At 36.7% G+C, this 21,017-nt stretch overlaps 1 protein-coding gene and 1 long non-coding RNA gene across 7 annotated transcripts in view; one reads left to right on the top strand and one right to left on the bottom strand.

The window, feature by feature from the left end:
• The window catches only part of LOC131507499 (uncharacterized), a 132,145-nt gene extending 111,444 nt beyond the window's left edge, over window positions 1-20,701 (bottom strand). For 5 of the 6 annotated variants that reach the window (XR_009259529.1, XR_009259526.1, XR_009259531.1 and 2 more), the window contains exon 1: window positions 20,612-20,694. This is a non-coding gene — a long non-coding RNA (uncharacterized LOC131507499). Of the gene's footprint in view, window positions 1-20,611 lie in introns of all 6 variants that reach the window. The other variant, XR_009259528.1, reaches the window with a different exon arrangement.
• Window positions 7,832-15,501, top strand: LOC131507496 (integumentary mucin A.1-like). The gene is made up of 3 exons (XM_058722352.1): window positions 7,832-8,019; window positions 9,268-9,335; window positions 14,427-15,501. Exons 2-3 carry the CDS (start codon window positions 9,282-9,284, stop codon window positions 15,384-15,386), a joined length of 1,014 nt encoding a protein of 337 aa, XP_058578335.1. The 5' UTR covers window positions 7,832-8,019; window positions 9,268-9,281; the 3' UTR covers window positions 15,387-15,501.
• Window positions 20,702-21,017: the final 316 nt, after the last annotated feature.

Here is a 21,017-nt window from a genome sequence, read left to right as displayed (position 1 = left end):
GAGAAAGCAGAAGGAATTAGACTTTCTAGGAAGAAACCTGATTTTTTTTAAGTTTGTATTTAAATTCTAGTTAGTTAACATACAGTATAATTTTGATTTCAGGAGTAGAATTTAGTGATTCATAACTTGTATATAACACCTAGTGCTCCTCACATTTAGCCATCCCCTACCACCTCCCCTACAGCAGCCCTGTTTGTTCTCTACAGTTAAGAGGCTCTTATGGTTTGGGGCGCCTGGGTGGCACAGTCGGTTAAGCGTCCGACTTCAGCCAGGTCACTATCTTGCGGTCTGTGAGTTCGAGCCCCGCGTAGGGCTCTGGGCTGATGGCTCGGAGCCTGGAGCCTGTTTCCGATTCTGTGTCTCCCTCTCTCTCTGCCCCTCCCCCGCTCATGCTCTGTCTCTCTCTGTCCCAAAAATAAATAAAAAACGTTGAAAAAAAATTTAAAAAAAAAATAAAAAAAAAAAATAAAAGAGGCTCTTATGGTTTGTTTCCCCCTATTTTTTTCCTCCCTTCCCTTATGTTCATCTGTTTGGTTCTTAAATTCCACATATGAGTAAAAGTATATGGTAGATGTCTTTCTCTGACTGGCTTATTTTGCTTAGCATAATACACTCTAGCTCCATCTACATCATTGTAAATGGCAAGGTTTCATTCTTTTTGATGGCTGAGTAATATTCCATTTGATATATTTATATATATAAGTTTTCCATTTTATATATACACACACATACCACATCTTCTGTATCCATTCATTAATTAATGGATAACAGGAAATCAAATTCAACAGTACATTAAAAGAATTATTCACCACGATCAAGTGGGATTTATTCCTGGGCTGCAAGGGTGGTTCAATATTCACAAATCAAACAGTGTAATACGTTATATTGATAAAAGAAAGGTTAAGAACCATATGATCCTCTCAATAGATGCAGAAAAAGCATTTGACAAAATACAGTATCCCTACTTGATAAAAACCCTCAACAAAGTAGGGATAGAAGGAACATACCTCAACATCATAAAGGCCATCCACAAAAGACCCACAACTAATATCATCCTCAATGGGTAAACTGCTTCTTTCCAAGAGATAAATGGACTCTCTTGAGCGGAAGCTAGTGATTTTTCCTCAACTTTCAACCACATGGAAATGAGGCAGATATATCGTTCTCTTAGCTGCAACCTCCCTACTGTGGTAGATGGCGCTAGTAGTGTTCCTAATCATTTACTTCCACCCCTTATAAAAACAGGGTTTTACATTTTCACTCATTGCCATGAGGCTTGCAGGGCATCTCTCCTTCTCTGCGTAATATACCTCCCTATCTCATTGTCAGGCTTGGCCCTATGACCTGCTTTGGCTGCTGAAATGTGAACTCAAGTCACAGTAGGCAAATTAACAACACGAATCCCATCACATCTGCTCTTTTTCTGTTTTCCTTTATACTCAAGAGCTGCATGTCCTAAATAGAAACTTTCTTCAACCTGGTCCTGGAATGGGAAGATACGGACGGTGGAGTTGCAGAAGCATTCTGCCAACAGTTGCCAACACTTGACATGAAAGAAATATTTATTTTTGTTAGACATTAGGATTTTTGTGGTGGTGGTTGTTGCTTCAATAAATACGCCAACTAGCACAGAGACCATTACTCTTCATTCTTCTAAAAAATTGTTCCCAATTAAATGAAACCTGTGCCATTTAGCCACTCCTCCTTCTTCACTTCTTTATTACTGCCATCAATTAAGCTCTTAGCCACCGCTCTCACTCTCTGAAGAAATTTGGACCAACCCCATTGCCACTACAGTTCTGGGAAATGTCACAGTTCACACTGACCATCCATTAAAATCCAGATTGCTCCATTCTTCGATCACTTCTTTTTTTTTTAATCTCCTCATCTTGAATGATCCTTACTTCCCTTCAGTTGTACAAGTAACCTGGACCTTCCTATCATCACGTTGATACATCACCTATAAAGTCATATATCAAGACATACCTGATCCCATCTCCCAGATATTGTACTCAATTATTCTCACTATATCAACTCTTTAAACTTTTTAAACTCTCCAGTTCCTGGACATTTGCCATCTTCCCAGAGTCCCCTCTTCAACTTTCTTTCATATCCAGCTTAGATTTTTATAGTCCATCAATCTAAATACTAGCTTGCAAATATCTTCAACTTTCTTTTTATTTTTTCTAATTACTCACAAATCAGATATAATCCCAATATTTGATTAATAGAAATAATTACTTCCTCTGCATGTATACAAAATCTACCCAGTGCTGCTCTGGAAAAATGCACAACTTTAGAGAGAAAGAACACTAAAATTTGAGGCCTCCAAACTCAAAGGGGCCCTCAAGTCTGCCTTGAAATCCTACAGTTTCCCCAGGTTTCCTCTCTAGTTGTCCATTTGGCCTACTGCAAATATCCTCCATGTAACAGATCTATAAACTCAAACCCATCTCACTTGCAGTTGAAATATTCCTGACAATACCTACTCATTTTTTTCGTGGCAGAAGTTCCATCTGTTGTTACCTTTTCAGGGTTCCCTACAAGCCCTGTTTTTGCTATTTACCCATACTACTGTTAAATCCTCCAGCCTGGGTTCAGTGTTAACTACATAAATCCCATTCTCCTTTTCGTTGCCTTGGCTCACATCCCTCTACTATCCTGAAATAGCCTTCCAGGTATCTGCATATGTCTTAGTCAAGTTTAACCCTCTTGTCTGAATTACCAACTTCTTTCTATAATTTTATCTAATTCATAAGCATTAGCCTTGACACTGTTCTCTACTTCACCTCCCGATACCCATATTCCATAAAAAAGACCTGTTGAATACACCCCTTCAAAATCTCTTGACTCTGTCCATTTCTCTGTAGTCTTATTGCCACATCCCTAGGCCATCTGGATAACTGTAACAGCTTTCTAGTAGGCCTTTCTTCCACCAGTTTCACATCTCACTATCCACTCTCAATATAGCTCTAATACTTAGCATAAGAAAAATCAAAAATACCTGTTAAAGAACTAAACCTGAATATGTCAATTAAGTGGTGAAATCAGGAGTTATTCTTCATCTAGAATAGCGGTTGTCTATTGGGAGTGATTTTGTCCCTGAGAGGACACTTGGCAATGTCTAGAACATTTTTAGCCATTATAACTGGGAGAATACTACTGGCATCTACTGGGTAGAATCCAGGGATGCACAGGACAGTCCTCCACAACAAAGAATTACCTGGCCCAAAATATCAAGTGTCTAGATTGAGAAACCCTATTGTGGACTAACCCCAATTTTAGATTCTTTAAAATTAAAAACTGAGGCAGAAAGTTGGGGACATAAGTATGTTCCTTGAATTAACAGCCCCAATTTTTCACAAGTCCCTTTATAGAAGCCCAACAGTTGTATGCTCTTGCACTGTCTTCAGTCTTCACCATTAGCATATTTTGGACATTGGAACACATTGTATCACCCAAACTTGAGAAAGGCAGAGATCTGAAAAAAAACATTTACACATTTCTGTTTTTCTTCTGAATTTCTCACTTCACTATGAGAACATGCCCAGACTACTAGAGGGATAGGAGAGACATGTGGAAAACAGCTGAGCTGTGCTAGCCAGAGCCATCCTAGACCCACCAGCCCCCACCCAACTCACCAGCTGAACAGAGACACATAAGCAAGCCTAGACAAGATCAATAACGCCCAGCCAGATCAAGAAAACTACTAAATAAACACGTAGACTTTTAAGAAATACTAAACAGTTGCTGTGCTAAGCGTTCAAGTTTCTGCAGTGGTTTGTTACACAGAAAAAGTTAACTGATACACAAAAGACCTAAAAGTCAATCTATACCTCAGAGTCCCATTTCCCCCTCATCAGGGCCCTGAGCTGTATATTACAGATCTCAGTTGAGAGTTCAACCTTCTCTGGACCTCTGCTGTTCTAATAATTGAGTCCTGAATGCGCCCCTCAAATTTTTTCTGCCTTTGTAACTGCAGGAGATTGGAGTTTCTTCATTTATTTTGAGAGAGAGGGTGAGAGCCTGCAAGTGCACATGCTAGTGAGCGGGGGAGGGGCAGATAGAGCCGGAGAATCCCCTTGTCAGCACAGAGCCCACAGCCTGATGCAGGGGTCAACAAGACACCACTTTCCCCCAAAATATGAAATTGTTATGTAAGGCATTTGCACTAGCTTTTAGGCTATGACATATATAACTTTCATCATGTTTTAATACATTTTATTTTTAGAGTCCTTATTTTGTAAGCAACAAATTCTTACAAGTAGACTATAAATAATCTTTTTAGGAATAAATTTTATGAAAACAAAACAAACAAAAAGGAAATAAATCTTATTAAATAAGCCTGATATGGCCTTAGTAATAACTCTGCCCCTCTGTGAGGCTCTTTCTGTATTCAAAAACCAGGATGTTAATTTTTTCTTGACTAGGTCTTAAACTTATTTGGCATATTAAATGAGAAAATAAATAGAACATAATCTATTACTAACAAATGTATTACAGGTTAAAATTTTTTAAGTATTGGAGCTAGTTTACAGAGAAAACTTGTATGCAACCATATTTTTAAAAAGTAAAATATGAAAAAGGAAATATATTTTGAAAATTAAGATGAAGCCAGGAATATTCCCCAAGAGAGATCTTGTAAGGGGAACTAAATTCATCTGGTTACATGATTGGAGTTATCAATCCAGCAAAATTCAAATTAAACAGCAATTGTATACTTATTTACATTCAATGCTGGAGATATTCTGGTTAAACTGTAAAGATCACTTTCACATTTACTATAGAATAATATGCTTCCTGCTTGAAAATAAATGAGAAACTTTCTCAAGGCACTGAGTAGGAAGGAAAAGTACTTCTCAAGCAATTACTGTGTTTTATTTTAGGGACATTGTGAATTTTTTAGCTGATTGAATTTTTCTTTGAACTTTGGCTAATGAAAGCTCGGGGGAAAGTCTGTAATAAACTTCCAGAACTTTCTGGTCTGGGTCTGATGCAGTATCTATGCTGTACAATTCAGTTACAGCTTTTCTTCAATCTGCAAAGTCTGTTATTAATGCCACACAACAAATTCTAACCAATCCTACACAACAAATATTTCCACAAAAAAATTTTAAGCAATCTGTAATTTCAAAAGCATGATACATATTTAAAGTGTTATTAATCCAGAAGCCAAATCATCTACTTTTAAATAATCTTTAAAAAACATGTTCATATGCTTTCCAAGGCGTTCAAAGAGTTATTACTAGAGCTGCAAAACAGGACGGTGGACTTAAATATATTGCTGTATGACAGTTTAATTCTGCTAAATCTAATTATATCAGGAAAATATTTTCTGCCTGTCACATAAGGCTCTGCATTAACAATAGTGTGACTCCACTGTCACCTTGAACTTCCTATGGCCAGAAACTTTAGCTTTTTTTGGTAGTATTCTAGAAGGTTTTCATTCCAAATGTTTTAAAGCCATGAATTAATTGAAGATTAACTGGAGTGACCATTTCTATTTCTTAACAGACGTGTGCTTCTGTTGGCTTGTGTTGCTCTAATTTTTTGCTGATGACAACCCATTGGGAAGTTGTTTTTCAGTTTTGCCAATGTTCATACTATGTCCTTCAGAGCCAATGATCCATTACAGTGGAGTCCACACCTGGAGTCAAAACATTTGGCTGATAAATATGTTGGCATCAAAACAAGAAAGAAGAGATACTCATCTTTTGACAAACTGAATCATTCTCAGACAAGAAAGTGGTTTATTGAACTTTCCATGTTAATTTGGAGATAGAATCATCTTCACTATTTGCGCATATAATTGTTCAGTAACTAATCGGGGCCTAAGATTAGCAAACCAGTAATACATTTTATTGCACATAATTATGTCACTAAAATTTTTAAGACAATGAATTGCAACAAAGCAAATGAAATTAAGTACAGTAATTTAAAACTAAGATCAGCTCTCAAAGTAGGCCTTCTTTGTTTCTATACCACCTATGACTCCCAAAAGATTTTTTTTTTAATTTTTTTAACGTTTAGTTACTATTGAGAGACAGAGAGGCACAGAGCATGAGCAGGGGCAGGATAGAGAAAGGAGGAGACACAGAATCCAAAGCAGGCTCCAGGCTCTGAGCTGTCAACACAGAGCCCAAAGGGGGCTCAAACTCACAAACTACAAGATCATGACCTGAGCCAAAGTCGGTCACCTAACTAACTGAGCCACCCAGGCTCAGTGTGTTTAAAGACTTTTAAAACTGTAAACCTTTAAATATCCTGTGACTTTAACAACTAGCATTATGTCTGACACCCAGTGGGTATTCAATAAGTGTTGAATAAGTAGGTGAACAAAGGTGAATAACTAAATTCCATGACACAAAAATTAGAAATATTCACATTTTACAAATAAAGGAATTGAGGCACAATGAGGTAAAATAACTCGTCCAATATTATCCAGCAAATAAATGTTTGTAGTGTGCTTTGAAGTAAAATAACCTGACTATATATGCACTTGATTAATCTCTGCAGCATACTATAACATATGATGTTGGTTAAGTTTATGAGGGTTATTGAGATTTGGGAGGCAATGTGGAATATTGGTTAACCCATTATTTAGGCTTTGAAGTGAGCAGACATAGGTCCATTATTATCCATTGTAAAACAAAGATAATAATAGTACTCAGTTATCCTGCCACATCCTATATGGTAAAGGCTTAATAAATAATAGCTATTACATTATTATACAACAATCTATAAGAACCAGAGATTACATTATTATTTCTCAAAGCCTGGGTTTATCAAAAATATAAAGCTGTGCCTTTCCCATAGATATCCATCTCAAAGTAAAACTCTCTCTGTATAATTTTCCACATAATCAAAAACTTCATGGCATCATATTTTTGTTTAATTTCTCAAGTTAGTAATAGCAAGTACCAATGTGACTTTTTTAAAGACAATCTCAGACCACTGTTATAGTTCTTCATTAGAAAAAGGAAATGCCCTAAAAAATTTCCACTTAAGGATCTTTTATATAAATATATTGACATAATTACAGACACAGAAAATTAAAATAAATTTAAGATTGAAAAACTGCATGAATCTTGACTATTTTCCTTTCACCACTAGATTTTTTTCTTGCTATTTTCCAATCTAGATCAAATCTTAATCCAAGAATTCATTTTTCTCATCTTTAAAAAACATTTACTAAATTAAGCCATTGCTGTATAAATTGGAAAAAGAATATATAGGACCAGATACGTACAAATGTCCAAGTATAAAACAGTAATACAATTTCATTATTTCAACTGAAAGAAGAATAGAAATATGAAACCAACAAGATATAGCACAGTGGTCAAAACAGTCAAGCAATATATTTGATATACCCTGTCCATAACTGGCCAGATACTTGTATGTGATATTTGGTAACATCTATTTAATAATGACTTCTAATTCTAATTCTGTTTTTTTTCCTCCAAAATGTGTCTAGACTGTGTTAGAGTTCAATTTTAAAATTATGATTTTTTTTATTTCTCACATAATGTAGTTAGCTCTTAGATAAAATAGGAAATATGGTGATAGTAACATGTAACAAAAGATGACCCATTAAAATTATTTGAAATAGAACAGCTACACTTGTTCTTTAAAATAAAGAGACAATAGGCAATAGTGCACCACAAACTCCAAGTTATTTCATTAGACAAAAAGACATTGTGACTCATTGTATGACATGTTTCCTCAGGAAACACCAATTATTGAATGGGTCAAAGCACCTCAGAAATGAAAAAAAAACATGCAGAAAAAGATTGCAAAATTGTCAACAACGACTTTCCTATCTTCTGTTTAAAGAACATCAACCCACAAGTTATTTTATCTTCTAACTAGCCTTTCCTTTATCATCACTAGAAATCTACTGCAATATATATAAGAGCTGAGATTTCTTGTTCTTTCTCACCTTCATTTGTCACCTAATTGGCAGGAATAATTTTGACCAGCAGATTAATCAGCCCTACTAAGAAGGATCCTCATACAACGGTAGGTACGTGGAAATATGAATTGAAGAACTCTTACTTTGAATACCAAATTTTTCTCAGACTTTCAAAGGTATCATTTTGATGGGATTCTTATAGAACATTGATTTTCACCAAAGGAATAATATATACTTATATGAAATCTGATAAGCCATAAAATGCATTGAATTTTGAGAAATTCTGTATGTCACAATAAAGCATTCATGCTAGGCACGTGGGACAAGTCCATCCATTTACACAATCAATCAACTTTTTCCCATAATGTACCTTAACACTTTTGTGCTTCATAATGACCAGAATACTATCAGATATAACTCTGAGAGAACTGTTCTACAGTATATTTTTATTATTGGTTTTGCCTTTGCTTTTTTTAAACTTTTTATTAAAATGTGTCATAGAAAAAAGGATGCTTAAAGAAATAACCATATGTACCTGTAATTAAATATTCACTGAAATTTTGTCCCTAGGATTCTTTTAAGACTAAGACTGTTCAGCTAACACATTTAATTGATGGTCAGAATTGACTGTCAGAAAAACCAGTCTGCACAAAGGTGCATAAAGTTACTTTCCCAGAACTCAGGCTATCATGTCCTTGCAATATATTCTAAATTTAGAACCTATTGACAGTAAAATACCTGGACACCTCTCTTTTTTCTACCCTGGTCTTTGTATATGAATTTTTGGAATTAGAGATTGCTCATGATAGGGCAAAATAACTTAGTAGAATATTGTTAAAAATATTATGTGACAATTTTTCTTTAAACTATGTCTACCCGGGTAATTTTTTTCCTTTCCTTATTTTCTAGGTGTTCCAAGAAATTTAATTTAAAACATGATCTAGAGAAAACATCAATAGCTCAAATACAAGTCTGCAGAAATCTATAAAGTAATGTAACCATTATTTAATAATACCAAGATGTTCAAATCAAATAAGTACCATTTCAAAGTAGTTATTTCTGAAAGCAAAAACCTTATGTCATAAAGGCTTCCAATAAGTAGAACACTTTTAAGAATAACTCTTTGCCATTACCTCCAGTGTCCATTTACAAGTCAAAAGCAAAAACTAATTCCACCGTTTTATAGTTCAATGTTATAAAACCTACCAATATTGCTCCAAAATAACATTTAGGCAAATTTCTTAAAATACTACCATACTATCCTGTACTACATCATAAACAAAGAGTTGGAATACATCCCAAAGAGTACTTTTTTACAGCAATGCTGATCAGCCATTCATTGCGCTTACTTTCAGAGGTAATCATAAAGATGAAACCACTGTGCCTGATCACAGGCCTTCTGGCTCTTGCAGCATGTTTCTTGGTAAGTCTCCTTAATCACATCTTCATATTTCTCTCACAATTATCACTTCGGATTTCTTTTCACATTAATAATGTTACCCTTCCTTATATGTAAGTAGCTATCAATGATTGATGAAACACTGTTCTAAGGCTTTAATTTAAATTTAAATTTAAAATCTAATTTAATTTAGGGAATCTGGGTTGTTCAGTCAATTAAGTGACCAACTCTTGATTTCAGCTTAGGTCATGATCTTGTGGTTTGTTAGGTTGAGCCCCGCGTCAGGCTCTGCTCTGACAGTGTGAAATCTGCTTGGATTCTTTTTTTTTTTTTTTTTTTTTTAATGTTTATTTATTTTTGAGACAGAGAGAGACAGAGCATGAACGGGGGAGGGTCAGAGAGAGGGAAACACAGAATCTCAAACAGCCTCCAGGCTCTGAGCTGTCAGCACAGAGCCCGATGCGGGGCTCAAACTCACGGACCGTGAGATCATGACCTGAGCCGAAGTTGGCCACTTAACCAACTGAGCCACCCAGGCACCCCAATGCTTGGGATTCTTTCTCTCCTTCTCTCTCTGCTCCTGCCCTGTTCAGGCTCTTTCTCTTCTCTCTCAATCTCTCTCTCTCTCTCTCTCTCTCTCTCTTTCAAAATAAGTAAGTAAACATTTTTTTAAAAACAATAAAATCTAATCTAATTTAAATAGCCACACATGGCTCAGGGCTACCATGTTGGATAATTTAGATCCATAATATCAGACTGCATTATACAGACATGTATAAATATGGGTTCCTGCATATATATGCAATTTCACAAGTAGGTAAAGCAAATTTATTGCAGATTTTTGATCCTATATACTTAAAGACATTATCTGAATATCTTTGAACATGTTATTGGAACTATTTCTTTATCTATAAAATGAGATACTTAGAGCAGTTTTTCTCAACATGGGGTTCATGTGTCATCTAAATCAAAGTTATTTGACTCATTTATTAAAAACAGAGTATTCCAGACCTTATCCCAAAAGAATAAGAGTGTCTGAGAGTAGGACCTGGGAATATGCATTTTGCCATGGACTCAGGGGCTACCGATGTTTATATAACACCTACCATGTATAAAGGACTGGGTTAAGCACCACAGAAGTTACTAAACATTCAAAGTTGCAAGAGATTTTTTTTAAAAAGCCACAGGTTTTTGTCTTTTTAAATATTAAAATGATAACTTCAAAACAGGGATAGATTAACTCCAGTTTGGGAAGAGATTAATTCCATAGTAATTTCTACCAAAGAACTGTAAAATCTAACATCAAATGGGAAAAAAAGAGTTTTGGTGTTTTTTTTTTTCAGAAAACTAGGATTTCTACAAAGCAGACAACATAAACATATCATTATGAAACATGAAACAATGCTTCTTCCATCTACTCTCAGAAACTTGAACAAAAGGAGGCAATTAAATAGGTCATTCAGGTAGTCTGACCTTGACCATGTAAGTGCATTATAAATATGACATAATTTTTGATAAACCAATAAAACATACTGACATATTTAAAAGTTATATTATGCCTTACTGACCCCAACCTAAAGCTGACTTTCAATATTTTCATGTCCTCAGAATATAAGAGAAACACACGTTATTTTAAAGGATTAGGCTTTGATTATGTAACAATGATTTTTTTTTTTTGCAAAATAAACTTGAGAGTTCCAATAATACAAGCAGTTTAGCGTAAGTAGTTTATTTTTATTGTATAAAAATTCTTTAGTAAAATTTAACATTCATTCATTATTTTAAAAACTCTCTTAGCAAACAGGATTGAAGGAAATTTCCTTAATCAGATAGAGGTCTTCTACAAAAGGAAGGAGCCGTCTTTGGCACTCAGCACCGGTCTCAGTCTGTTCTTTACTAATCTAACAGACCTGCTGAACCTTCTCCTTTCCCACTTCTACAAGGGGGGAGAAAGTGAGCCACACAGGTCATCAAGATGTCTCTCTCCTCACTCCCCTAGCATAAGCAGTTTAAATAGAAATAGGCCTTTCACCAACTTAATTGCATGAGATTCATCATGGTTAATAATTGCCAAAATACAGAAACGCAGAGTAGAATATCCTTTTCATATAGCAGGGTAAGTAGTAATATTGGGTCCTCATTCTGCTGTAGGTAATTTTCCCAATGCTTTACAGACATTATCCCACTTAATCCTCAAAGCAAATCTGACAAAGGGACTACTCTTAATCCCATTAAAATATAAATAAATTTAGATTCAAAGTATCCATGTCTTAGCTGGATTGTTCTTAAACTAATACAAGAAATTAACTCCAAATACATAGCTTTGTTGTAAAGGAAAGAGGTGAAAAGACAGTGATAGCAATAAGGGAATTCATGGTTGAAAGTAGACTCTTTAAAAAGGTAAATTGAACATAAATGATAGTTGTTTCCTAAGGAAAAGAAGTCAGTTAAAAGACACATATTAAAGTGCAGGGGGAAGAAAGGGGAAAATTGACAGAGCTCTGAGAAAATACTTATAAAGAAAAAGGAAATATGTAGATTTTAATAACTTTGTTGTTGTGTGGCCAGTATATTGGTGAAGTTCATTTCTAATTGCTTGCATTATTTTGTAGTAGAAGGAAAATCATCCTGGTGGGGTGACTGAGGGTCAGGAAGAGGTAGAGAACTTCAATAAAATTGGCATAAACTTAGAAAATTATAGGCCATGGGGCGCCTGGGTGGCGCAGTCGGTTAAGCGTCCGACTTCAGCCAGGTCACGATCTCGCGGTCCGTGAGTTCGAGCCCCGCGTCAGGCTCTGGGCTGATGGCTCGGAGCCTGGAGCCTGTTTCTGATTCTGTGTCTCCCTCTCTCTCTGCCCCTCCCCCGTTCATGCTCTGTCTCTCTCTGTCCCAAAAATAAATAAAAAACGTTGAAAAAAAAAAAAAAAAAAGAAAATTATAGGCCTCTGGGGAATAAGGTTCAGTTAACCTGAGATGCTTGAAAAGATCACAGGGCAGTGCTAAGGCACTATAAATGGGTGATGGCTCAGTACCTCTGACATCTGCTGCCACTGCTCAAAAACCTGTAATTGGGAATCAGGGAGACAGATGATTCAGAAGACAAAATAATCGTAAAGTTTAGAATTTGCAAGGGCAAAATGCCACATGAACAAATACATGGAGGACCTAAGAACAGAACGAGGGAAATGCAGACACCTGTGTCTGACACAAGTCCTCAGCAGAACAGGACTTGTGCATTCTTACGCTACAGAACAGGCATATGTGCACTCCATTCGGCACGCTCTCTCCCCATTTTTTGTTATTTTGACTTCCTTTCAAAGTCTGCCTTCTCGGTTCAATGATCCTTAATCTTTCCTAAACCAATCGCTCTAAATCTCTAATGTATTTGTTTCCCACACTATTTTTCAACTACTTTTACTTCCAAAAACTGCAACCACTGTACTAGTGTTAACATAACAAATAGTAGTATGTAACATTTATTGAGCACAGTATCTGGGCCAGCCTTCGCCCGAAGCACTTTACAGGTAATATTTCACAACAAATCTGACTCAAATCTGAGACATCTCACCCACTTCAAATCTCAGACAACCTCAAAGTTGTCTCAAACTTGAATTTGGCATGGGAGGGGGGTTTCTGAAACATCCCACATTAAAAAAGGGAAAAATTCTGATCATAAGTTGTAAAAGTGTTTCTAAACTTTACAAAGCTACAAAAATGAATTTAAAACTACCCATAATCTCAATACTCAAAAATAAACGTGACTACCATTAAAAAAAAAAACAAAAGGTAGGTGTTGGGTACTATTATGAACATCATTTTTCAGATGAGGAAAGAGAGTCTCAAAAAGGATTCCAACATTCACACAATCTCTAAGTAGCAGGGGCAGAATTCAAACCCTGGCATTACACTCGACGGACTATCATTCTGCTTCCATTTGGGCCATTTTGTACTGTCTTGTACTGTAACCACTTGGTCTGTAGACTTACAAAAGGCATGTCTGCATGCCCACAGCTCCTACTTTAGTGTACCGCACAAAATAAGTGCTCAATAATGTGTTTCACTGTTTATTAGTGTTCGAAGACTGAAATAATCCCAAACGCTTGAATGAGATATAAAGAGACATTTTCCTCATTTGGAATTGATTCCAATCACAGGCCCTACCAAAAACATAGGATATGATTTTACTCACGATCTTTTTCCCCATCAAACCTACCTCAGCTTTCATTTAAGAGCCTAGGCATTCAGAGGGTGAAAGAGAACTCTTCCCTTTCTCTGAGACAAACTTTCAGACTGTGTAAGTTAGATGTGTATGTAAGAGTTTTCTATTGCTAAATAACAAATTACCACAAACTAGTAGCTTTGGAAAAAAATGCATTTATTATCCCACAGTTCCTTTGGTCAGACTCTGGCCTTGGCTTGGTTGAATTTTCTGCTCAGGGTCTCCCAGGACTGAAAAGGTATTGTCAGGACTGTATTCTTTCCTGGAGCTCAGGGACCTCTTTTCCAATTTGGGTGGCTGTGGGCAGAATTCAGTCCCTTGTTTATAGGACTGAGGTCCTTACTTTTTTGCAGGCTATGAGCCACAGGGCCCGCTACTACCATCTACTTCCATGTGGTCCTCTCCACAACACAGTTTTTTTGCTTCAAAGCCAATAGAAGAGCACCGCAGTTTCAAATGTCTGAATTTGTCTGACCTGCAGAACCCATTTTGAAAGGACTCACCCGGGGCGCCTGGGTGGCGCAGTCGGTTAAGCGTCCGACTTCAGCCAGGTCACGATCTCGCGGTCTGTGAGTTCGAGCCCCGCGTCAGGCTCTGGGCCGATGGCTCGGAGCCTGGAGCCTGTTTCCGATTCTGTGTCTCCCTCTCTCTCTGCCCCTCCCCCGTTCATGCTCTGTCTCTCTCTGTCCCAAAAATAAATAAAAAACGTTGAAAAAAAAAAATTTTTTTAAAAAAAAAAGAAAGGACTCACCCGATAAGGTTATGCCAGTATATGCCAGCAGGGGGCAGGAATCTTGGAAGTCATCTTAGAATTCTGCCTGCCACAGAGAGTATACATTCTTATGCTTAACCTAGAAATACCTAATTAAAAATTGTTCACTTCTGTTTTCCCACAGCCTGGTGAGAGTCACAGAGGTCCCAGGAGACAATATCCACCTAGGCCACTGCTTCCTCCTCCTCTACGGTTTCCTTTTGGTCCAGGATTTGCTCCACGCCTTCCTCCACCTTATGGCCCCGGGAGAATTCCACCACCCCCTCCTCAGTTTTTTGGCCCCGGGAGAATTCCACCACCTCCTCCTTTATTCCCCAATGGCCCAGGTTATCCATATCCAGCTTTCCAACAAAGACGTTATCTAATTCGATTTCCATTCATCCCTAGATTCCCTCTAATGTATCCTTTTGTCCTCACACCCCAAATACAAACTACTACAACAACAGGTTCCGCTGCAACCACAACTGACCCCACTACCTCCCAAACGGACTCTGCCACTCCCATGACAGCTTCTCCTCCCCAAGAGACAAAGGCCACTTCTACTCCCCAAGAGACTACTATCGCTTCTACTCCCCAAGAGACAATGACAGCTTCTCCTCCCCAAGAAACAACTACCACTTCTCCTCCCCAAGAGACAACCACTTCTACTCCCCAAGACACTACTATTGCTTCTACTCCCCAAGAGACAACAACTGCTTCTACTCCCCAAGAAACAACTACCACTTCTCCTCCCCAAGAGACAACGACTGTTTCTACTCCCCAAGAGACTACTATAGTTTTTACCCTCCAAGAGACAACAACTGCTTCTACTCCCCAAGAGACTACTATAGCTTCTACCCCCCAAGAGACTACTATAGCTTCTACCCCCCAAGAGACTACTATAGCTTCTACCCCCCAAGAGACTACTATAGCTTCTACCCCCCAAGAGACAACAACAGCTTCTCCTCCCCAAGAGACAACAACCACATCTACTCCCCAAGAGACAACGACAGCTCCTCTTCCCCAAGAGACAACTACCACTTCTACTTCCCAAAAGACAAGTCTCAAGACCTTTTTAGATAGACTCATTTCAATTTTTGGATGAGAATGAGATATTCCATAAGCTCTAACCTTTGGGAGGAATAATCTTAGAAAGAAACTATAAAACAACCCACATAAACATTATGACAACAAAGTGAAAATAAAGAGTTGAGCAACAATATGAAACCTCCAGTGTAGTCATGTGCACCCTGGGTCTGTCCCCCCTTTTCCGCCCAAAGAAGATTAGTACTGCCAGAAGCCTGGCCTTGTAACATGAAGGTAAAGAGGTAATTAGGGGAAAATACAGTGAGATATCTGGACTTGTACTTAGAGTGACAGAGCTGTAAGATTAGGCAACAAGATGCTCTCTTGAGTACCACGACCCATCATACAACTACAAAACACAAAATAACATATTAGTAGATATTCAAACAATCTTAGCTCTCCCCACAGCATTCTCCCTGAAATATTCCTGAGTACCACAAGATCATTAATTATAAATAAGCTTTCATATTATCTGCTCAATTCCGGAGTAAAAATGCCTTTCTAGCAAACCAAAATACCTAAGTGAACTATGGGGCACAAGTCTTGGAATATGATATGAAAAATCATTTTCCAAGTTAAGGAACAGGTAGATGATGGTTTCAGAAATCAATAATGAAAGGCTGATGGCTGAGACTCCAAAGTTTCCATTGCTTCCAACTATTAGTTAAGGTTTTAATCAAAAGTATTATGACTATTTCAGAAATGGCCTAATTATATCATGAACACTATATCTCTCATACATTTTTGACTTTTAAAGTCATTTTCTTTTCAAAAAACAACTACTTACATTGTCAACAATCACATGAATCAAAATTTCTCAAAGATAGCTATTTTAAGCATTAATTTGTTTATATGTGCTTAATTTTATCTTTAATCCCACAGTAGTTCTTGAGAATCTACTGTGATACAGAATCTCTTTCAGTAGTTAAGTAATCAGCAATAAGGAAAGCTGTCAAAGTCACTACCTTCCTGGAGCTTCCATTCAAATACGACCAAAAAAAAAAAAAAAGTAAATACATGTATATGTAAGAAATGAGAAGTGCTTTGAAAAACAAGAAAGAAAGGTAAAAAGATACAAAGTGGTATTGATAGTTCGTTTTATCTGAGATAATCAGAAAGAACCTCTCTGATAAAGTAGTATTTAAGCAAAGACTCCAAGAATGTTAAGTATTCAAAGATCTAAAGAAAGTGTACTGAAGGCAGAAGGGATCCAACATGTAAAAGTCTGAAGCAACAGTGAATTTTTTGTGCAAGAGAACCAGAAGAATGCTAATGTGGCTCGCACTTAGTGAGAAAGGAAGAGAGTTGAAAGGAAATACTACCAAAAGGGCAGAGATAGACAACATCATAAAGGACCTAGGATCAGAATTTTATCCTAAATGTATGAGAGGTCATTGGAGCTTTACATAAAGGAACAACATGTTCCAATAAGCATTTTCAAAACTTTATCTGTCTGCTGAGTACCATACTGTAAGGAGAACAATAGTAGAGGCTATTTCAAGAATCCTGGTGGGAAACATGGTGGCTTAGACTAGGGCGGGATCAATGAAGAAGGGGAGAAGTGGTCAGACATAGAAACAGCTAAAAAAATATATACATTCAAAAGTATTTTATGAAGTGTTGGACCTGGATTTTACTTTTTTATTTTAATTTTTTTTTTTTTAATTTACATCCAAGTTAGTTAACATATAGTGCAACAATGATTTCAGGAGTAGATTCCTTAATGCCCCTTACCCATTTAGCCCATCCTCCTTCCCGCAACTCCTCCAGTAACCCTTTGTTTGTTCTCCATATTTAAGAGTCTCTTATGTTTTTGGACCTGGGTTTTAAAGGAAAAGAAATAATCTATAAATAACTATGATATTTTGAGCCCAAGCAAGCATGTGAATAATGGTGTCATTCAGTGAGAGAGGTAAGATTAGAGAGGAATCATAGTTTAAAGATTTGGAATATCATGGTTCGGCACTGGATATGTTAAGCTTGATATCTCCAACTTCTGTATTATTTTTTATTGCTGCAATAACATTATTATCACAAACAGCATCTCAAAACAACAAAAATGCATAATGCAAATGCAATATCACACTGTTCTACAGACTAGAAGTCTACAAAATAACAAGGCTCAACTGGGTTCTCTGCCTGGAGTCTCACAAGGCTGAAGTCAAAGTTACTGGCAAAGCTGCATTCCTTTTGGAGGCTCTAGGGGAGAATGTTTCAAGGTTCATTCATCTCTCCTACATATCTCTTTTGTCTCAACTCCTGCCACATCTCTCTGACTCTTCCCAGACAATTTTTTTCTACTTTCTAAGAGCTCACATGATTATATTCAGCCTACCAAAATGATCCAGGATAAGCTCTATGTTTAAAGATATATATTTTAGTAACACCTGAAAAGTCCTTTTGCAGATGTACCTAGATTAGTATTTGGTTAAATAACTAGAGGATGGAAATCTTGAGGAGCACATCCTTTAATAATCTGCCTACAACTTCCAAGTATAGATACTGAGCAGACAGGTTATATGCAAGGGCAGAATAAATGGGAGGACTGAGTTTAACTAGGATCCCAATTTTGCCAGGGAAGAATGACAGAAAAAAAAGATGAGAAAGAGGAACTATTCAAGGAATTAGGTTATATATGAGCTAAGCTATACTGCAAAGGCCAGTGTAAGTTTACAAATTGGGTATAATGACAACTCAGACTTGGCTAACTATACTTCCACTTTGTATTATTATCAAATATGTGAACAAGCAAAAAAACAATAGATAGAGATCAAGAAAATGCATTAAGTGGCTTCCTGGCACTTACCTTCTTCCTTATATAGGCATACCCAAATTTTGGAAGTTCAACAGCCAATGTAGACTGAAATATCTACCAAATCACAGAACCCATAACTGACTTTAAACTGGTGTGCATGGGGAGAGGTGCATCACCACTGAAATGTCCACTGTAATGCCTTTTAAGAAAGTACTTGCTGAACGAGTTATTTAACATATCTTCCATTTTTTATTTCTTACTGTGCCATCAAGTCAAATCAAGGTTTCTGAGCACTGAACATGGACATGGTCTATGACAGCATCAAGAAAAAGATTATAGAAGTGGACTATATAATCTAAGCTAGATAACAACAACAACAAAAAGCCATAAAGACATGAGGAGTGTATTTAATATGTTTTATTGCTGTTTGTCTTCAGTTCCAGTAATTTATATGCAACTTCTTATATGTTAGAAAAGGAAAAATTAAGAATTATATTTCCAAGACAGAGCTGGTATTCTGAATGTGATTGGATACAATCCAGTGGGAAAACATTTACATGAGATTTTGAAGGCAGAAGTAGGACAAAAGCCATCTTTTGGCTGCTTGGGCTACTGGCAAACAAGAATGGAGGTATATGAGGTGGCTGACTACTGCTTCATGGGTGTAAGACAGTTCAGTTGCAGAGGAGCAGTTTTGTGCTCTCTGAATCACAACTCTAACCCTATAACCTTAAGGTCAATAGACAGTGGAGGCCCCCTCACTGCTACTCTTTCAATCACTCTTTACAATGCTTTGTAAAATGTAGTTATCTGTATGGACTCCCTTTCTATGTGAAAGAAAAATGGCTTATTTGCTTGAAAAGAATGCTCATAAATACAAAAGAAAGATAAGAAACAAGAAATAGGGGAATACAGTCAATAGAGAGCAGACTGCTATCTAATATTGTATTGGTAAAAGAGGAGGAATTGTTTAAAAACTTGCTAAATAAGGACAGTAGTAAAAGGATCTGGATGTGGCTGAGGGCAGCAAGCAAAATTGACTGGAGACATGTAACTTATAGTGAGTGGGATGAAGAACATTTTTTATAGCAAATGTTGTGTGTGCTATTGTGAGGAAGGAGCCAGGTTTAGTTAGTTTATGATTCAAGGGAAAACCCCAAGACAGAAAGGCACTTGCTCATTATGGAAACTCTATTGACATAATGGAATGTGCTGATACAAGCTCTTTAGCCAATCACCAGAAAACCATCCCTTCAGATACAGACATCCCATAAAATTCCTTCATTTCAAATCTGGGACTCTAGAACCTCTTCTCTGGTCCATTTTTCTTTCTTTCTAAATTTTCCTTCCTCTCCCTTTATTAAATATCCTTTTCAGTATCGCTAGGCTCTTTAAGTCCTCCTGATTCTTCAGTATATGATTACCATTTGTAACTTACTCATTTCCATTCTCTTCCTGGATCCTAATGGTGAAAAAATTATGCTGTTATCAGTGAATATTTCTGAGCTATTACTAAATTGACTACAACATTTAACACCAACAACCAAGTATTATAAATCCATTATATGTTTGAAACTGACTGCAAAATATAGATACAAAAAGATGGATAAAAACATATTTGATATATATACAGTTGACCCAGAAACAACATGGTGGTTTGGACATCAATCCCCACTCAGTCTAAAATCCACATATAACTTTTGACTACCCCCAAAATTAACTACTAATAGTCTACTGTTGACTAGAAGCCTTACTGACAACATAATTAAAACATATTTTGTATATGTATTATACACTGTATTATTACAATAAAGTAAGCTAGGGAAAAGAAAATATTCTTAAGAAAATCATAAAGAAAATACATTTACAATACTGTACTACAAATAATCCATGTAAAAGAGGATCTTAGTTCAAACCCATGTTGTTTAAGGATCAGCTCTGTACGTGTGTGTGTGTGTGTGTGTGTGTGTGTGTACTGCTCTACAATACATGCATTAGGGCTTTCCTTCTTGAAATGAGGCTCAGAGAGTTACAATAACTTAGCTAAGAACAAGCAGCTCATTAGTGGCAGAGTCACGATTCCATCTCAGGTAGATCCATATTCTTTACACAATGCTTACAATTTCTAACATTCCATTTTTATTTAGTTTTCACTAACTCTCACTGTCTACCTTCTCTGCTTCCATTCTTAGATTAATGAACATTGCTGAGGGAGACCACAAATCTATGTTGTCAGGACAAGCTACATATTCCTGCCATTTACTACAAGTCAATTTTATCTACTCTTTCTCCTCTATGTTACGAGCAGCCCAAGAGAAAAAGTGTAAATCACTCATCTTTACAGACATGCAAATTAAAATCTCGACAATTGTTTAAATGAAAATAAAATTAAACCTTGAGCCAAGATAAAACATTAATATAAAAAGAACACCACGTATATAACCATTCCTCTTATCTTGAGTACACAGGAGCTTGCTAAGTCTACTCACAAGGATGAAAAATAATCTCACTTTGGTTTCTGTTCAGTACTCTTTATTTAATTTTCTGACAGTAATGCTGGGTAATGTTTACTTCATAATGGCAGCCTTCTGAAGGTGCCTCTCCACATGGGTTAGGTTCTACTGTGATGTCATTCAGCAATGTCAATTACAAACAATATGGATGTAGCAACACCAAGATGGTCGGGTCTCCAGAATATCTCCCATGTTCCCAACTATATCATTAAATAATGGGTTTAAGAAATTCACAGATATACAGGAAAATCCTGCACGAATATAGGTCAAGGGGACTTTTATGGAAATATTTATTCAAGAGTCATTTTAAAGGAGTGTCAAATCTCTTAGAGAACTCTTAAAGTGAGCAGAGAGTTTAAATGTCAAGGAAATTCAGATTATA

The sequence above is a fragment of the Neofelis nebulosa genome, chromosome 3 (assembly GCF_028018385.1).
Source record: "Neofelis nebulosa isolate mNeoNeb1 chromosome 3, mNeoNeb1.pri, whole genome shotgun sequence".
Taxonomy (NCBI): Eukaryota; Metazoa; Chordata; class Mammalia; order Carnivora; family Felidae; genus Neofelis; species Neofelis nebulosa.
This window is presented reverse-complemented; position numbering and strand designations above follow the sequence as displayed.